The sequence below is a fragment of the Lathyrus oleraceus genome, chromosome 6 (assembly GCF_024323335.1).
Source record: "Lathyrus oleraceus cultivar Zhongwan6 chromosome 6, CAAS_Psat_ZW6_1.0, whole genome shotgun sequence".
Taxonomy (NCBI): domain Eukaryota; kingdom Viridiplantae; phylum Streptophyta; class Magnoliopsida; order Fabales; family Fabaceae; genus Lathyrus; species Lathyrus oleraceus.
Window position 1 is genome coordinate 163139294 of NC_066584.1, and position 19975 is coordinate 163159268.

At 39.1% G+C, this 19975-nt stretch overlaps 1 protein-coding gene and 1 long non-coding RNA gene across 2 annotated transcripts; one reads left to right on the forward strand and one right to left on the reverse strand.

Moving 5' to 3' along the window:
* Window positions 1-10262: 10262 nt before the first annotated feature.
* Window positions 10263-10961, reverse strand: LOC127094549 (uncharacterized). Its single transcript, XM_051033372.1, has one exon. It carries the CDS (start codon window positions 10959-10961, stop codon window positions 10263-10265), a length of 699 nt encoding a protein of 232 aa, XP_050889329.1.
* Window positions 10962-13829: 2868 nt separating this feature from the next.
* Window positions 13830-14992, forward strand: LOC127093406 (uncharacterized). The gene is made up of 2 exons (XR_007792537.1): window positions 13830-14311; window positions 14363-14992. It is a non-coding gene; the product is annotated as an uncharacterized LOC127093406 (long non-coding RNA).
* The last annotated feature ends 4983 nt before the right edge of the window (window positions 14993-19975 follow it).

The window sequence follows — 19975 nt, forward strand, 5'->3', positions numbered from 1 at the left end:
TTGGGGATATGGAAGCTTTTACATCATTCAACGCACGGGTTAGAGCATAAGGATAAAATATGATTTAATTAATACCATAAAATGCCATAAAATAACAGTTAGAGTTCAGGCCAAATGATGCAACAATAATGAAATACACGTAAAATGGAACAGCAAAGGGACAAAGCAGCCACTGTCCCGTTCGCTGCTGCCTCGCCTAGCGAAGGCTCAGCGAAGGCTCGCTGCAGACTCGCCTAGCGATGAGCTAGCGAGCGACCACGGGTTTGGAATTTCAGAACAGCATGACTCCAGCATATTACATATCTTATCACATTCAATTACAGCAATAACAGGGTCCAATATTCATGATGTTCAGACACATTTAAGCTTGCATGCAAAGTATGAACTCGTATCCAAAAATTCAATATATCATGCGGTGTTATGCATTTAGAGCTTATGGAATGAAGACATAAAACGGTAATGATACACAAACCTGTTAGCAACCTAGTGATGATGCTGAATTGACGAATCCTTGCTGGTGTCGGGTTGCGTTGGGCAGTGGTAACTCCGGTGCGGATACGTGGCCGTCAAAGTTCCCGTGCTAGGGTTTCCGTCCGTCTTTCTCTGCTTTTCCGTGTTGGTTCTCCGTTTTTTCGTCCGCCTCTGGGTTGTCTTTTTCGTGGCAGAAGAGCATGTATTTATAGTAGTGGCAATGGTGACCTAATGGGCTTGAAATGAGGTCCAAAATTTCCAATTTTCGCAAGCTTCGCTAGGCGAAGGAATTACTCGCCTAGCGAGCAAATTAGGTTTGGGCTTTTTCTGGACCTGACGCTTCGCTGGGCGAGTGGCATGCTGAGATACTCGCTAGGCGAAGGAGCTGCTCGCCTAGCGAGCAAGCTACTTTGGACCGCCTGTGGATTGGGCCTGTAGTGAGCTGGGCTTTTGTCCGTTTGGCATCAGTGCCTTGCGGAACAAGTCAGAGGGTCTTGGAAAATGCTTTGTAACACCAATGGGCAAATTTTGGGGTATGACAGTCTTCTTTGCTTGGGATGGGATTGCACAGCATGTGCTTCCCCATCCTTCCTCTTAAACGCTCCATATCGTTTAGAGGAAGAGCTCTCATCCTTCGCCAATCGTCCTTCACGGACACCTTCTTCGAGACGCATCCCCATGTTCACCATCTCGGTGAAATCAGAGGGAGCGCTTGCTACCATCCGCTCATAATAGAATGAGCCAAGAGTCTTCAAAAAGATCTTGGTCATTTCCTTCTCCTCAAGCGGTGGAGTAATCTGAGCTGCCAGCTCTCGCCACCTCTGGGCGTACTCCTTGAACGTTTCCTTGTCCTTATGCGACATGGACCTGAGTTGATCTCGGTCAGGCGTCATATCGATGTTGTACTTATATTGCTTGATGAAAGCTTCGCCAAGGTCGTTGAAGGATCTGATATTGGCACTGTCCAAGCTCATGTACCATCTGAGCGCGGCACCAGACAGACTATCTTGGAAATAATGAATCAGAAGTTGATCATTATCAGTCTGGGTCGACATCTTCCTGGCGTACATGACCAGGTGAGCGAGTGGACAGGTGTTCCCTTTATACTTTTCAAAGTCAGGTACTTTGAATTTGATCGGTATCTTCACACTGGGAACAAGACACAACTCAGCAGCAGACTTGCCAAATAAATCTTTGCCTCGAAGAGTCCTCAATTCCTTTCTCAGCTCAAGGAATTGGTCGTTCATGGCATCCATCTTTTCATGAACATCTGAGCCCTCAGATGGCTCGGAGTGGTAGATGGCGTCGTCTACCCTTGGCATGGTATGCACGACAGGAGGAGCGGGAACAGGGACCGGGCTAGATGCCGGCATATGAGCAAATGTTGGTGCGGGGAGATCAGGCATAAAACCTGGAGGCATTCCCCAAGGAAACCCGGATGGCATAGCATTGGGCACTTGATGAGCACTGGCTGGCACAGTCGAAGTGGAGACTTCTGAGATGACTGTCCTCTGAGCAGGCGTTGCAGGCGTCTGAGCAGGTTGATTTTGAGCAGCGAGGAGTTGCTCCATCAAAGCGCCAAGTCTGGCGACCTCTTCTTTCAGTTCTCTGTTCTCTTGTTCTAGCTGCTCCATGACTCTTGCAGAATTGACTCGCGTATAATACCGGTGAGTCAGCTTGTCTTCAAAATAAATGAAGAACACAGTTAGGACAAGAAGACCAGAAACAAAGGGTACCTGCTTATGCAAAAATGATGCATGAAATGCTTGTGCAGATGCTTTGTTTGTTTTCAAGGAACCCTTAGGGTATTATTTGCAATATATTGAATAGTTAAAGCATTTTAATTTCTCATGGAAAATATTCATTTAATATATCAAGACAAAGAAGTACAACATTTTTGATCATTACAAAGAGAAAAGGGAAATAAACATCCTATGGATCCCTAGAAGCTCGGGATGCTGGAAGACGAGAAGTACACAGCTTCTTGATCTCTCTCTCATAGGCCGCTTCCATGTCTGCTTTCTCCTTCGCAAGTCGATCATACTTCCTCTTCCAGAACCTGGAAGACTGAGGAAGCAGAGAAGTCCAAGCGTCGTTCGGATCGTCGATCACTCGATGCTCGAGGAATTCAATCATAGCGTCCTTCTCCTTAAGCTGCTGAAGCAATTCTTCTCTTTCACGGATCCAAGCACGTGAAAGGTCTTCTTCTCTCAACTCCTCTACACGTTGGGTAGGGAGGGTTGAAGGCCCAGCCACATCCAACGGTGTAGGTCTCGGATGATCATACGGCATTAAGTAAGTGGCAGCTCTCTGTCTGACCCAAGAGGTGTATGGCTCCAAAGCAATGCAGTTCTTTGGACCCAACTCGTTCCTACTCTTCTTGTGAATACTGCGCCAAGCACGGACAAATCTGGCTTTCAGGCCTTGGGGATCTTTACCCTCCTGGAAGAACACACCTTCTAACAGAATGTTATGAGGTTTATCCTTCAGGGGGAACCCAAGCTGACGTCGTGCGAGAATAGGATTGTAGCTGATCCCACCACATGTGCCAAGAAGAGGCACATTAGGGAATTCACCACAATAGTCAATGATCTGGACGGTATCATACACGCGATCATACCAGGTGATATCATCATTGGTGAGAGACATAAGTCTCTGAGACCACCGTAGACATCCCTTGTTCTCCTTGAAAGCAACTGTCTGCGGCAAGTGCGAAATAAACCACTTGTACAGCAGGGGTAGACAGCAGGCAATAACTCCTCCACCCTTTGCGTTCCTCAAATGCAAAGAGACATAGGCATCGCCCAACAAAGTCGGAACGGGATTAAGAACTGAGAAGATCCTAATGGCGTTCATGTCCACGAACTTGTCGAAGTTGGGAAACAACACCAATCCATAGATGAGCAGCACAAACAAAGCCTCAAAGGCATCCTCACTCATGGCCTTCCCATAAAAGGCAGCTTGATCAATGAGGAACTCGGAAGGAAAACCCTGAATTCCGCCTTTGGTAGTCAGATTAGCCTTAATCAAATCTTCATCTATGTGCAACAAGCTGGCAATCTCTCGAGAAATCGGAATACTCTCTAGGCCACTGAACGGCACTTGATCCAGAATCGGAATCCTAATGAGGTGAGAATACTCCTCCAAAGTTGGCAATAGCTGGAAGTCCGGGAAAGAGAAGCAGTGATACATCGGATCGTAGAACTGAGCCAGAGTACTCATCAATCCTTCGTCAACCTGAGTAGTCAGCAGAGGTAGAAGCTTCCCATAGCGAGCTTTGAAACCCAAGAGATCTAATACATAAGATGTCAGATTCCTTAACTCTTTTACATCGGGCTGCTTAAAGCTGTACTTCTTTGTATGCCTTTTTGGTCTTTCCATGTCTGAAAATTTTGCAAATAAACCCTTTTAAGTTCCTTGAAAATTTTCTCTTTTCTGATGTCATGAAGTGCAGATGAATGCATGAGTGCATGAATGCAACAATCACACTCAAGGATCAAGCAAGACACACCAAACAAAGGTCATGGGAAAGCTCATTGTATCCCTAATATCAATCATCCATTTTGGTGGATTCAGGTTTTCACCTTATCAACACCCAAGTTCCATTGATATTAACGGTACATGAACCGGCTCTAACATCCTTAATATCAACCATCCTTTTTGGGGATTTAGGTTTTACACCTGATCAACACCCAGGTTCCATTGATATTAAGGTTGTATGAACGACTCAACCATGAATCACGGGTTTGCTGAGAGTCACGAGCATGGAGTCTCGGTTAAGAACCACCCAAAAGGAATGTACTAGGGTTTAAACCTGCCAGACATGTTCTACCAGAGGTTCCCATAATCATCGTTCCATCTTTCGAATATTATCGGAGGAACGAATACTCGTATTCCAAGAATATTCTCAAGAGAAACTCTTATGAGTGTAGTATCGCGTAACAATCGCATCAGAACTTACATCTGAACGACCTCCACACTACGTTCCTAAAAAATAGGCCAAGATGGGTTTGGTAAACTACGGTCTTTGGCTTCTGCGGCACATGATTGAAAGAATAATGCCTAACCACAAATAACTTGTGTGACATTATTAAATCAACATGACCTCCACCAAGTGAATGGACTCGCAAGTCAACTGGCTAAGGAATACTCCACACCAGTCAACAAGACTATGCCATTCTCCTATCCTAGAGTGCACTCGAGTTCGGGTATAGAACTCATCTCACAGATCACCAAAGCAAACAGCAATTGTATATCAAGCAATTCAAACATTACAATCAATACAGTCATCCCAAATGGTACAAAAATATGTCATATAACAAATAACAATATATCACACAACAATGGTGAAAAGTAGGCAATACCACCAAGGATGTTCCCCAGCAGAGTCGCCACTTTTCTGTAGCGGTGTACTCGTCGCTATATGATTTATCGATTAAACCATAAGCAAAGCATACAATGAATTCGAGTCGCCACCGCACTTTTATTTATCCAAAGGACTGGCTAAAAAGCGAACAAAAGCCTAAGAAGTTTTACGCGTAGAAAACTAATAAAAAGATCAGAGAGTCTGGGTAAGGGGTAAATTACGCAATGGGAAGGTGTTAGGCACCCACTACGTCCTAGGTACTCCTAGGGAGCCCTTTTCACACTTGTTGTATAAAATTGTTATTTGTTATGAAATATTTATTGTGCAAACATGATTGGGATGATGAGAAAAGAATATACAATTTTTATTATTTTTGTGTTCGAACGGATGAACCCGTTGCCTACGTACCTTCCATCAAAGGTAAGGATCAAAACGCCGTAGTTCGGCTAAAATATTTCCAAAAGTTAGTGGATTCAATTTTAAACAATAGCACTTGAGGCTTTTCATTATCAATGGGAGAAAACTCGACCAAGACCAACATCCACCATGCGAGGATAGCTTCGACGTACTAGAGGGGTTAACCCTGTTTTCAGTACGGAAGTCTTATAGTCGACTCACTAAGGATAGGGTGAGGTTTATATCAACCACAATGATAATTGAAACCTATGGCTAATGCATGAAAACTTAGCAGGAATGGACAAAGCCAAAACAATTGAATGGGTGAAGTTAATTGATTATGAGTGTTCATGAAAGCAGGGTCAAAGTATGATTAAGATTGATTCAAAGAAGTATTATGAAAGGGAGTTTGAAAAAAAGTCAAGGACTTGGGTCCAGGTTTTTGATTTGAAAACATGAAGATGTTTGCACAATATCTATCTCAAGTTTGAAAGTAATGTGTGAAAAGGTTTAGGACATAATGGGGATGAATGGATGAAAATGGATTGTAAAACTTCCTAGAATGTTCACCTCTTGAAATCATATTGAAGATGACTCAAGTGTGTCCTTTGGAATAGGCAATGAGCAAACATGTGCATATGAAGCAAGCAATCAATCAATTAAAGTCATTCAGCACACACTATAACCAAACAATCAGGCTCACACAAAGGGTTAGGCATTGAAGCCAACTGGAATAGGGTTAAGGGTGCTCTTAACCTTGCCGTTGAGGAGCTAAGGTGAAGCAGATGAAAAGATATGAGGGGTGTGACTCATTGCTCTTATCCCTGGCCAGGGAGAGCATTTGAGTATCCGAAGGTGTGGGAGTTCAGAAAGTAGGAACTCTCTCCACAGATTATTGACTCGATAGATCTTGGGTTTTTACTCACTATGCATCAACACATGTGGTGTGAGCAAGGTGAGTGACTCACAGAATAGTAGGAGATAGGTTACATATCTCTTGGATTCTACCAATTGCCTTATTCAAAGGACTTTTCCTGCTTGGGACAAATGTAAACACACACAAGCATTGCCTCTTAAGGAGGACTTCAGACAGTTGCCTGGCCAAATAACAGGCCAAGTCTTCCAGACTACATGAAGATAAGAAGTTATACCTCAATGCAAATTGCTATTAAGCAAAGCAAAGCAAAGTTCACAAGGAACTAATAGCAACTAAAGTACCTGAAATCAGTCAAGCACAATTAGTACACAACTCAAAGTCAAACCAAAATAAGATAGGGATCAACAGTCAACACAATCAGTTAAATGTGCAATGCACAAGGCTCAAAGCATGTGAGCCAAGCAACCTACAAAACAAACAAGTTAGTCATGATAATCAATCAAGCTCAATCAATTTGTATTGATCTCTTTGGGTATTTGTTGCTTAACCTGAAACAACAAACTTAAACATGAGCAACATGACCACTAGGACAAGCCTAGGGTCAAAAAGAGATAAGAAAGTCAAAACAGCAAGTGACAAGTGTCCAAAATCAAGTTCAAACAATCAAGAAACAAACTCAATTGGTTCCACATTCATATCATTCATCATTATCATTTCACAAGCAAATTAGGTCAAAGCATGGCATATAGAAGCTCATAGAAGTCAACAGAATGATTTAGCTCAAAACCAATCTCAAACATCTCAATAAATTCTCAAATAATTCATGATCAAACATCATCCATAACATGATAAGCATATCAAATTTCAGCTCATTTGGATCAAGGGAAGTAGGTAAATGAAAATCAGAAAGTCAAAGCAAGTTCAAACATGCTCAAAGAAGTCAACCAAACATGCACCAACTTCAATAAATCATAAAACAGTGGCAACATATGAGAAATGAATGGGATCAAAACCATGACAAACTTTAGGATGTATACAAATCACATGTCAAATTTCAAGTTCATCCAATAATGTATGAGAATTTCACAAATCAAATGAGAACATGTGTCACAAAAAGTCAACATATGACCAAACAGGGGAAAAAATCCCAAACAAATAGGAAATGCCATCAATAATTCCAGAAAAAAAAATCACATGTAAACTAGACATCCATAAGTATGTTCATGCAAAAATTCAGACCAATTTGAGTTCAAGAAGCATGGTAATTAAAATCATGAAGTTGGACATGAATGGTGTGACACAAATTGTCACACCCCTATTCAAAAAATTATAACTCCACAACCAGAAATGATAAATTCACAAACTCTACACCAAAATCACCATTAACATGTCTAGTTTAAGCACAAAATTTTTCAGCCTCATTGGATAAAGTATCACCATTTCACAATCAATTTGGCAAGACATACATAAAATGGACAACATGAACAAACCCTAGCACATTTTAAAATCCACATGTGCAAAAAATCTGGAAAAATCATCATAAAAAACTAGAGGTCATGAGGATCATTTTGCAAAAAATCCCATCAAAATTGGATTAAAATTGAAGCACTTATGATTTTTCTAAGATTAGTATACAAAGTGAAATAAAAATTGAAATAATGAAAATGATTTAATTAATTTAAACACGGAATGGCAAAATGGTAATAACTGGACTCACTAAGTGAAACGCTGCGTTTCACTTAGTGAGGTGGCGCGTGATTACAGGCTCATGGCAATGCAACAGTGAGTTCATGCAACAAAAGAGCCAAAACACGAGTAAACGAAATCTGGGTTTGGTTTTAGGGTTTATGAGCACTGTTCATCATCATCAACAAATCGAAATGAAATTTTTGCCCAAAAATGGAAAACAAACATAGCATTCGAACCAGCACACAATGCACATCATCATTCCAACATCCATTTTCAATGACTCGAGCTAACAAAGCAGAACCAAGCACAAACATATTCACATATGAAACTTTGAATCCATGTATCTCTCTCAATATGCAACCATTTTACACGATTTAAGTTTCAAAATGATCAGCATGGCAAGATTTATTCAAAGCACATCATGATTTTGAGAATGGAGAGATTCGAATTCTTACCAAATTTGGAGCACAGTGATGAAACAGATGTTGTTTGGTCGTGTATTGTTGAAACAGATGCTGCTTCAAGCTCCAGATGATGAATGAATGAAGGGTTTTAGCTCAACATCCTTGGAAGAAGCTCCAATCAAAATCTGCCATGGATGAAGGTTGATGAAACAGTGCTGTATAATGGTGCTACAGTTGTGGTTTGATGCTCACAAATGCTTCCAAAGTGATGGTGAATGATGAAGCAACCAACACAAGTTCGAGCTCTTTTGGAGTTTTCAGCAAAAATTCAAGATGGAGAAAATGAATGTTTTGAGAGCAAGAGAGTTTTTGATCTGTTTTGTGAAAGTGGCTAGGGTTGTTCAGAATGGAAATGTGGTATATGTAGTCTGTTTAGTGTTGCATTAGCTTGGTTAATTGAATGGTAATCAGAATTTGCTTAATGAAGTGTGTTTTGACCAATTTGCTAAAATCCATTCAAGTTGCATGGGGGTGCATGGTAATGCACGAAATGGGCCTTGAACAACCTCTAAATATCATTTCTGAACTTTGGCAAGTGGTAGAATGTGTAGCAAATAGCTATTTTGAAAGTCAACTTTTTTACCCTTCCTTTTTAATTCAAGTCAACTAAAAAAATGTCATTTTGATTGGTTGAGTTTTGGTGAATTGTGATGAAAGATTTGGATAGAGCACATCAAATATGACTTGTAGCAAAAAACCTCACTCAATTTGGCCAAATGGTTTGGAAGTTATGGCCTTTTGAAGTTCAAAATTTTTTGAGAATGATTTGATCATAACTTGCCAACCACACATGAGAAATGAGTGTTCTTGGACTTTTTGAAAATGGGAGAACAAGATCTTCAACTTTCATGTTGGGCAAAAATTCATTTGAAGCTTGTATGATGAAGTAATGTTGAGAAGAAGAACTTTCCATTTTTGGCAAATTCCAATTACAGGTCAACTTTCTATTTTTGGAAATTTCTTGTCTGACTTCAAATTCTTCACTGTGGATGTTTTACATGTTATATGAGGCTTATATGGACATGAATGAGACCTCTCAGACCAATTCCCACCATCAAATCACTGATTAAATGCACAGTTGACCACAGTTGACTTTGCTAGGGTTTTGGTTGACTGAACCATGTTCTGATGAACTCCAAACCCTAATCACTTGAGATCTTGATTCCAAATGATGTCACAACTTATATGAACTCTTGATGAATGATCATGGTGCCCAAATTCTGCAAGAATGGCCACCATCTATGGCTCAATGAATGATTTTGACTGTTTGACCTAGTTTGCTTCATCTGCAAGTAACATGGTTAGATGACAATATTTTTGTACTTTTGGTTAGTAAACAAATGAAAAGCAATGATATACAAATGCAATACATGCTTGGTGATCAAGAACCACACTCACAAGGTACCCACCCACTAGGAGGGAAGCTAGGGCATGCAATGATCCTTGAGGCCATGATATGATATGATATGGGCCATGAGGGATCTTGGGGACAAAATTGGGGTCTTACAGTAGGGTTGCTGATATTGCACCGCTGGAGGACCAGTTGGAATGACATACGTTGGCTGCGGATATGGGTTACGTGTTACTGTTGCCACTGGATAGTATGGCATTTGGTAACCTCCATCTCCCCCTTGAGCGATAGCATTGGTCTCTCCTTCCTTCTTCTTTGAGAATCCGGAATAAGGCTTCTTTGCTCTATTAGCCACAGCGGTTGTATCTTGTATTTTACCGATCTTCAAGCCATTCTCAATTCGCTCACCAGCGATGACCAAGTCTGAGAATCCCGAGGTGGTACTCCCAATCATTTTTTCAAAATACGGCCCTTGGAGGGTATCCACGAACATGTTTATCAGCTCTCTTTCAAGAAGAGGGGGTTGAACCCTGGCAGCCAAGTCTCTCCATCGCTGAGCGTACTCTTTGAATGATTCATCCGGCTTCTGAGAAAGGCTTTGGAGCTGAGTCCGATTGGGAGCCATGTCTGAGTTATACTGATAATGCTTCAAGAAGGCTTCAGCAAGTTCCCTCCAGGTTCGTATATGCGCTCGAGCTGCATATACCATTCCAGAGAAGCTCCACTAAGACTGTCTTGGAAAAAGTGCATTAAGAGTTTCTCGTCACTAGAATGAGCGGCCATCTTTCTGCATAAAGCTCGGATGTAGGTCTTTGGACAAGTGACCCCCTGATATTTTTCAAAGCTCGGGACTTTGAACTTGGGAGGAATTTTTACGTCTGGCACTAGGCACATGTCAGTAGCGTCCAACCCAAAGGTATCGGGACCTTGCATCGCCTTGAATCTCTCCTCCACCATTTGAAATCTCCTTTCGATGTCAGCAGGAGAAGGACCAAAAGGTTCATAAACTGAGTCAGCCTTTGTAGTGAAGAAAGTGTCCTGCTGATCGTCAATCTCAGGTTGGAATCTCCCATTGGCGGGGATGTTGAACGTCTGATTAACATTCTGATACACCGGACCTCTTCCAGGAGGTGGCTGAGCTACAACAGGCGTACCAGCTCCTCCTTGTGGATTCACCGGTATAGTCAGAACATCAGGGTTGGCAGTAGAGGCTCTCAGATTAGCCTGACGCATTTCCTCTTGTCCCCTAGCCAGAGCTTGTAGGGCTTCAACGAGTTTACCCATCTGAGCCTTCACAGTGGTCATATCCTCCTTCATAGCAGCTTGATTCTGCTCCAACTGATCCATGAGCAATTTCTGATTATTGCGCGTGTAGTATGAATGTCGGGAAGTCAGCTTGATTGTGGATGATTCTGGATAGAAGGGTCAAATGGTAAGTTTTATGGTTTTTGTTTGATGATATGCAGAATGATGCATGAATATTGTATTTGAATATTTTTATGATGCATGAATGCATGAGTGAGTGAATGAATGATACACAAGCATGGTTCCCACGAGTCGAACACATAAGTTGGCATGGTATCACAAGTTCGAGATACGGATGGAGGATAGCTCTAATTGCTTTCCATAATGGGGATCTCACCGATCGTAGTCTAGGGTTAAATAGGGACCCCAGAATCATTGATTCATTTGGCTGTTTGACGCTTACGGCAAAAGCTTACCGGTCGTCAACTTCCTCAAATGAGCCTCTTCTGGGTGAGATCTTCGTACCGACCCACACGAGAAAAGCTTCTCGGAGGCCCGCACTACGCGACCATCGACATCGGGTTCTAGACAAGGGTCTCAAAGTCACGGACCTCCTTGACTGTTTGCCGCTTACGGCAAAAGCTTGTCGGTCGTCAACTCCATCAAGGAGATCTATTTTGAGTGAGATCTTCGTACCGACCCACACGAAAAAAGCTTCTCGGGGACCCGTACTACGCGACCATCAATCTTAATAGGTCATAGGTTTAATGTTCTACAAAGGTCCTTAGAGTCATGGATCCAAATGAATACATTGATCGCTTAGCCAAAAGCTTGACGGTCGTCAACGTCTCCAAAAGAATCTACTCTAAGCGAGGTTCTCGTATCGACCCATACGAGAAAAGCTTCTCGGTGGCCCATACTACTCAACCTCTCCTATCTCAAGTTTGCACTCTAGACTCGGGTGGAGAGTCTTTCCCACAAGGTTACTTGTAATCAAAGTAGTATCCATCACTACCATAGAACCATGGAATCAAAATTTAAAGCAAAACGCGATAAATAAAACAAGCAATATCAAAAGGATAAGCATACACACATGCGAGGAAGCAACCTAAATTAGGCTTGACTTGCTTAGGGAGGTTTCCCCAGCAGAGTCGCCAGCTGTCGCTACGCGAAAAATACAGAGTCGCCATCGATTTTTATTTATTCCAAAGGTATGGGAAAATATCGAGAAAACCCCAAAGAGTGGTCATCGCAACCACGAACAGGTTCGGAAGTCGATTATGCAAGGGGAAGGTATTAACACCCCTCACATCCATGGTACTCCATGGGAACCATCTAGGATGTTTGTGCTTAAGTGTGTGTTGTTTATCGAACGTTTGCTTGCCAAAGGTATGCGGAGTGGAGGTAGTTTTAAATTAGTGTGCTCGCCAAGGAATGGATCCTCGTGCCTACGTATGCCCACTTGTTGAAGTGAGAAATCAGAGCGTTCGTAGTTCGTGGTTTTGAAATTGTTTGTGTTTGTTTTGTTGATTTTATTAGCTTGAAGAAGGGTTTTCGAATGGTGTCGCCCTAAGGCTCAAACAAAAGGTTTGAATGGGTTGAGTTGTTTTTATGTTTTGAAGAAAGTGTTATTAATTTCGGATTGCACTAAAGACTATGGATAAAGGTGAATACCTCAAACGGTCAAGCCAAACGTCTTGTGTTCGAAGCATTCAGAATGAGTGTAGGAAAGCTTCAGTCTCATCCCTTCTTTATCGCTTAAGGCTCGTGACGTACGATCCTAATCGCCATTTATTGTGTTTTTGGATTTGATTTAGAAAAGACCGCTTGACGTTGGATCAAGGGTTTGTTTATTGAATTTGATTTGGAAAATGACCGCTTGACGTTGGATCAAGGGTTTGATTATTGATTGTGAAATGGTGGGCATTCCTAATGCCTAAGGAGTATCTAACAAGCAATAAAAGAAAGCGAGTAAATGCGTACATCGGAAAGGGGAGGGGGGTACATGTAAAATACAAGGGAGTGCGGAAAATAAATGGTCTCATTGTCAGATAGCCCAAGAGAAAGCAATGTGTGTGCAATTGTGTACTAAACTAGAAAGCACATAAAAGATTACAATTTGTCTTGAATCTTGAAAGCTCATTTCCATGTTTGGGTTGAATGATTGTCCAAGGCCTCTTGCAAAGGATCCTAATGAGTCTCTAAGTCCATTGTCCAATGTCCATTACATGCTAAGGAATTATCTTGTTTTTGTATTTTTTAAGTCTTTGCCTTTTTTATGTTCATTTTAGAATGAGATGAATATGTACAATACGATAAAAAAAAACAAAATAAAAGTGAGATAAAGGACAAAGTTTAAATGTTAGAAGTTAATTGCGAAATTAAAATGAATTAGAAGTTAGGTGTTAAATGTTAGATGTTAGATTAAAGTAGCATAATATTCAAGAGAACAATTTATCAAAATGAAATTCTAAGCAATTAAAACAATCTCTAAAATAATATCAAAAATCAACATCTAAAATACTATCACAGTTAAATTCTAGAATATCAACAAAAATTCAACATTAATTCAAAAATTAAAATCAAATAGAATTCTAATGTTATATCAAACCAAATTCTAAAATTAAGATGTAATTCCAACACTACTCTAGAGTTAAAATCAAATAGAGTTCTAATATTGAAAACAATTATCACATGAACTTCTAAACAATTAGTAAACTATCAAAATAAAATCGAATAGAATTCCAAAGTTCAAAGCAATTATTATATCCTAATTAACATTCTAAACAAAATTATTCTAATTAAATTCTAAACAAAATCCTAATTACCATTACTATTATTGACTATTGCTGTAGCTAATTAACTACTCAAAATGGAATTGAGTCCATTCCCGAAGACGGCATGGGCCTAAAACTACCTAGGCCCCAACTGAAGGAGGGTGTACTGTTAGACTGGAGGTATAAAGTAAAACAGAAATTGCTTTAGGCTTTAGATCCAAGAATGAGCCCACTAACATCCAAACATAGAAAAATAATCTTGCTGAAATAAAACAGAGTCAAAAGCCATGAGAACAAAATCCAGAAAAATACCTTAGATGCACTTCGGAAGAAATTTCAGCGAATCGGTACAATTCTCCATCGTCTTCTTCACGGCTGCCTGAAACACCTCCGGTATCATCACGATGGATCCCTGTGAAAACTCGCTGAATCATCCGGCAATTGCTTCATAATCGATTGCGCTTTCAAATCCGTGCCGTTCTCATCCACACATGAAGTCTCCGAAACTTCCACTTGATTCTCACTCCGCTCCTCTGCTTCTGTTCGTTTTGCTGTGGATTGAAGATTTGGTTTTGCGGTTCGATGAAGATTGGTGCGGTTTGTTGTGATTTCGTGTGGTGAAGGTTGAAGGTTCGGTGAACGGAGATTACGGTTACGGATTCGCAATGGTTGAAGGTTTGGCCAATGGAGATTACGGTTACGGTTACGGATTCGCAATGGTTGAAGGTTTGGCCAATGGAGATTACGGTTACGGTTACGGATTCGCAATGGTTGAAGAATTAAGGTTGAAGGAATGGAAATTACGGTTATGGAGGTTGTAAGAGGGTTTTGGTTGAAGCATTGAGGTTGAAGGAGAGGAAGAATCTGGAAAAAATATTTGAGAGCGGGAAGAAGAATTTATAGAGTTAAGTTTGATTTTTCCGTTGCCGTTTATTTCATTTCTATTGCCGTTTTGCAGTCTGCGTTGTGTGATGCGTTTTAGTCGTAGATGGTGCCGTTTGGATTGAGGCTTGTAGCAGTTGCTCATGCGGTTGCAGCTTCCGTTAGCTGCATTTCAAGCCTTGCATTTTGTTTGGCTCGCGTGGAATTGCCTAGCTGCGGTGGCAGCCTCGTTGCCGTTTCCACGCTCTTGGCTTACGCTTGGAGCTTGTTGGAATTATGCAGCTTTTCACTTGCCTTGGCTTGAAGCCTTGAATTGTAGCTTGTATTGCAACTTGTGCGTTTGCAACTTCTCTTTTCTTGCCGATCAATTTGCACGTGAACATTGAAGCCTGCTGGAAAATTGTGGCTACTCTCTGTTGTTATTATTTTTTTTTAATTATTTAATAAGCAATGATAAAAAAAGGTTATGGATTATATTGGATAATGCAAATTGAATTGAATTAGAAAATGTGGATTAGTAACAAATGGATTTAAAACATGGACATCAAATGGTTTATGATTTTTACTGGTTAATGGATGTGGGATTAATTTGGTTAATCGAAAATGGAAATGGAATGGTTAATTGGTTTGTATAAATGTGGATTTAAAAAAATAGAAATTTGAATTGAATTTTGATATGGGAATTGGATATAGATTTTGGATAATATGGATTAAATTGGATAAAATGGAAATTGGGATTATAAGATGAAAAATGATTCAAATGGATTATTGTTTTTATGGATATGGATGGAGTTGATTTGGTTAGACAAAATGGATATGAACTTGGTACATGGCTAATGGATAATCGAATCAACAAAAAAAGGTGAATGAGCTTTATTGCAAATGAACAAGTTTGGCCCGATTTGATATGAAATGAAATTCTAAAATTAAGTTGAAACTTCTAAAACTAATTTGACATGAAATGATGAAATGATTCCTAAAACTGATTAAATTTCCAAAACCAATTCGATTTTTCAAGAATCAATTTTGAACCGTCCAACTTAACTTGAATTTCCAAAATTAATTCGAAAAAGAACGAAATGATTCCTAAAATCAAAGTTATTTTCAAAGATCAAATCTAACTTCAAAGTTAATTCAAACTTCAAACGTTAATTTGAAATTGAAATCAATACGAAGTCATAATCAATCAGAACCACTATTAACATGATGCCAAGAGGATGCCTGCTTGTGGCGAACCATGCTTAATGAAATGAATGAATGAGGATGATATGCAAATATTTGGGATTAGTGACCTATAAAATCAATGTGAAAGGTGAGACGAATTTCAGGGTATGACAGTGTGTCATAAGACAATTTAGCGTTATGTTAAACAATCGTAAGTGGACTAATGTAGTAGTCACACCTATCTGAGGCCGGTCAATAAAACTATAGGAAAATAAACACAAGTTAGAGATCATGACTAGTAAGCCAAACTCCTAAAACTTGCAATGCCAAAAGAAAAGAGGAAAGGCCTTGTATGGACTTTAAGTTTTTTGCTTGACCAAGAAGCAACCTATCTTGGACACAAAGCAACTCACTTGATCATGGATCAAGTTGAGTTTGATTTGGATCAAAGAAGGTTAAACCTCTCATATATCAAGACCAACCATAAGACATTAACTCATTGACCAAAAATAAAAAGAAAGAGATGAAGATGAAATGGACAAAAAAAGATAATTCAAATGTCAAATACAATTGGTCAAAAGTGAATTAAATCATCATCAACCAATATAAAACAGAAGAGAAATGAAGATTAGAAGTCAACAAGTCAAACATATTTTTTTGGTATTTTTGGAATTAAAATAAATGCAAAATTAAAATGGACAAAATATGGCCAAACCTCAAATTCAATTCAAATCAACTTAAACAAGTCCAATTAAATTTTCATAGGTCTAACATGGTCCAACAAGTTTTGACAAATTTTCTCAACAATTTTTGAAAACAGAAACTATTTAAAATCAATGAAAAATAACACAATATGAATTAAAATCTCAAATAAATATCAAATCAATTAAGAAATTGATGAGACTATTTTTCATAGACTTATCATGATCCATATGTGTTAAGAAAATATTTTTGAAATTTTCAAATATCAAAAAGTATTTAAAATGAATTAAAAACTATTAAAAACAAAATAATTCATAAAAAATATTAAATGAAGTCACAAATATAATTAAAAATCAGATTATGAAACTAGATTTTTCAAGAATTTTTTTGCCATTGGTCTCATATTTTTGTGACTTCAAATAAAATAGTTCTGAATTTTTGAAAATAAAAGAAATTAAAAGAAATTAAAATAGAAAATAGAAAATAGCAAAAATCAGCGCCCATTGGATCTGTTTCATTAAATGACGTGGCTCCATCACACGGTCCAGAAGCGCTGTCATACCATAGGCCTTGGTCAAGCGCGTAACATAATGAATTAAAATAAGTCAACAGAACGCATGACCATGATTAAAACGTTTGCAAGAGATCTGAGGGACACAAAGCATCCACGTGGGGATGGTGGTGGAAACCACCATCTTCTCCGGCCAGAGAACAACTCCGGCCACCACGCGCAGGTTTTTGAAGCTTAATGAAAATGAAAAACAATGGTACCAAAATGAAGTTGGGGTGATGTACATCACCCCTGTAACCTTGGATCTTCCTCAATGTTTCTATTTAATGAGAAATCTGAGCTTGAAAATCAAGGTACACAAACTGAAATGGCTCAATCCATGAAATCAGGACCACCACTGGCCTGCCTCTTGCTCGAGGACTTCAGAAAACGGTTCAAATCAAAGTAATTCACATTGTATTTCAAGATCCAGATTAAAACAGTTGAGTGATATACCTTTGAAGAGCAACTTTAAACAACATGATTTCTTCAAGCTTTTGCTTCCAATTTGATCTTGAGATGTAATGTGGATGCAAGGCTAAGGAATTAAGACTTGAAGATCAACTAAGGATGTTGAAATTCAAGCTTGAAATAGAGAAATGAAAAACAGAAATTCCTTTGAGTGAGGTTGGGTTTCCAATTCAGCAGGGTTTCAGATCAACTTGAGGTTCCATTTTGAATGAGGAAGCACATGTATTTATAGCTGAGCTTGATGCAAGGTAGTGAAATGCTCGTGTGCATGAACTTTGGGTCCTCCATGCATGGGCCTGTACAGGCGCATGTGAGGCCCAAAATTGGATGGAATTGCAAGCTAAGATCATACTGAGTTGAATTGGACGTGCACAAGGCCTGGCATTTTCTTGCATTTCAAGTTACAAAGTGAATTGCATAATTGGACCTAAACATTGAGCTCTTCGAAAGTCCCACATGGAAAATCCAAACATGGTGCTCACATGGTTGGAAAGCTCTTGACATAAGGAATAAAAGTTATGTTGGGAAAAAATCCATTTGGAGTTTGGAAATTTATGAAAACTGGCTTTGAAGTTTGAGGTACAAAACATGTCTAAGTTTCCTTTGAATTTTTTTACCAAAAGTGATCAACTTCAAGCCCTTCTATTTCAATGATGCAAGTCTCAAATGAAAAAACCTCCAACATAAAAGTTGTATATCTTTTAAAGATGATCAATATGGACTTAAATGTTACATCATTTGGATTTTTAATGAGAAAGTTATGGGCACTTGAATTTGGACATTTTTCAAATTTAATGGTTTTGGTCCAAAGTGACCTATAATGTTTTGTATTATCACATGTGTTTCTTTTATGATTATGAAATTTTGTCCAACATAACATTTTAAGTAGACATCTTAATATTTCCAATTCAATTTGTCTCACCTAAAAATCATAAAAAATAAAGAAGTTAGGTCCTTGGGAAGTTGACCCAAAATTAGGGTTTCAATCAAAATGACCTATAATGTTTTGAAATGAATGATGACCTTACAAGTTTCAAATGGATTTTTTCTGAACATGAAAGTTGTTAATATGCTTCTTAAAAACATTTTTTCTCTTGGGGTCATCCTTATTTGACAAAAATATCAAACGTTGTGTCTCAGTGGATCCCAGATTGGTCAGATAACTTGACTGGTCAACTTCTCAAGGCCAAACTTCAAATCTTGATGAATGGATGATTGAGGATACTAACATAGGCTCATATATGCATAAAATAATGAATGAAAGAACTTCCCTTTATTGAATTTGATCATAGGTTGAGGTTGCTTCATGAGCAAGGTGTAACACCCCGATAAAATAAGATAATTATTTAATTTAAGTTAATAATATATTTATTAATTTAATTAAATAATTGGAATTATTATTATTGGATTATTATTTTATTGGAATAAAAGTTGGAATTTAGAAAAGGTCCCATTTAGTAAAAAGGTTTATTTTTCACGTGAAAAGGAAAAAGGGACAGAAAAGTGGAAAAAGGGCAAAGAGAACCAGAGAACAAGGGTTGGAGAGAGGAAGAGCTTGAAGCTTAAAGATTCGCCGGATTAACTCAGGTAAGGGGGGTTTATCGTCGATTAATGGGTATTATAGGATAACATGTAGTGGGTAGTGATAGACCATTGATTTGACTCTATTTGGAATGATGCATGATGAAATTGTGAACTTTTGGATGAACGAAATTGGATTATGATTGAAAGGAATTCGTAGGAATTAGATGTAAAAATGTTAGAATTGGTGAAATCGAATAGGGTATGATTCGTGTTAAGATGATATGAATGAATACTGTGTAAAATTGGACTGTGGGAGGTTGGATCTGAGGAATCTCGTGGTAGAGAAAACCATAGCAGATCTGGAAATCTGGTTTCTGGTCATACGCGTATGGCACTAGGCAATACGCGTATGAGATGGTCTGGTACGCGTATGGCACTAGGCATTACGCGTATGGATGAGGAAGATGATGTTTTGAACGTGGTTTGGTCTCTGTTGGTACGCGTATGGGGAAGTGGTACGCGTAGCATACGCGTATGAGATAGGTGGTACGCGTATGGGATTGGCTGAGAATTGGGCCATACGCGTATGGGACTAGGCAATACGCGTATGGGCAGGATTGTGATTTTTCTGTGCTGTTGTTGTGCAGTTTTTGGTTGTTCAGCTGAGTAATGTAATTTAGCGGATGTATGATAGAGTAGGGATCATTTCCCGTTGTTTTGAGTAGTATAGGTATTAGTAGAGGGTGCTAATACTATGATTGACTTATTTGGCATGACATGATATGATTATGTGATAAATATGCTGATGATGTGTGAAAATATGCATAATGTTGTGAATGTATATATTATGTATGTAATTGTGGATGGACTGTTTTATGGCTTAGAGTGTGAGCATATGTCCATTGTGGATCGTTGTTGATGGTTGTATGCTAGGTGATTTAGCATGCATAGTGTGGCCTTTATGGTGGTAGCTAATTCCCATGGTGAGGAATTAGTGAGTTAGTCATTGTGGACTGTTGTTGATGTTTGCATGCTAGGTGATTTAG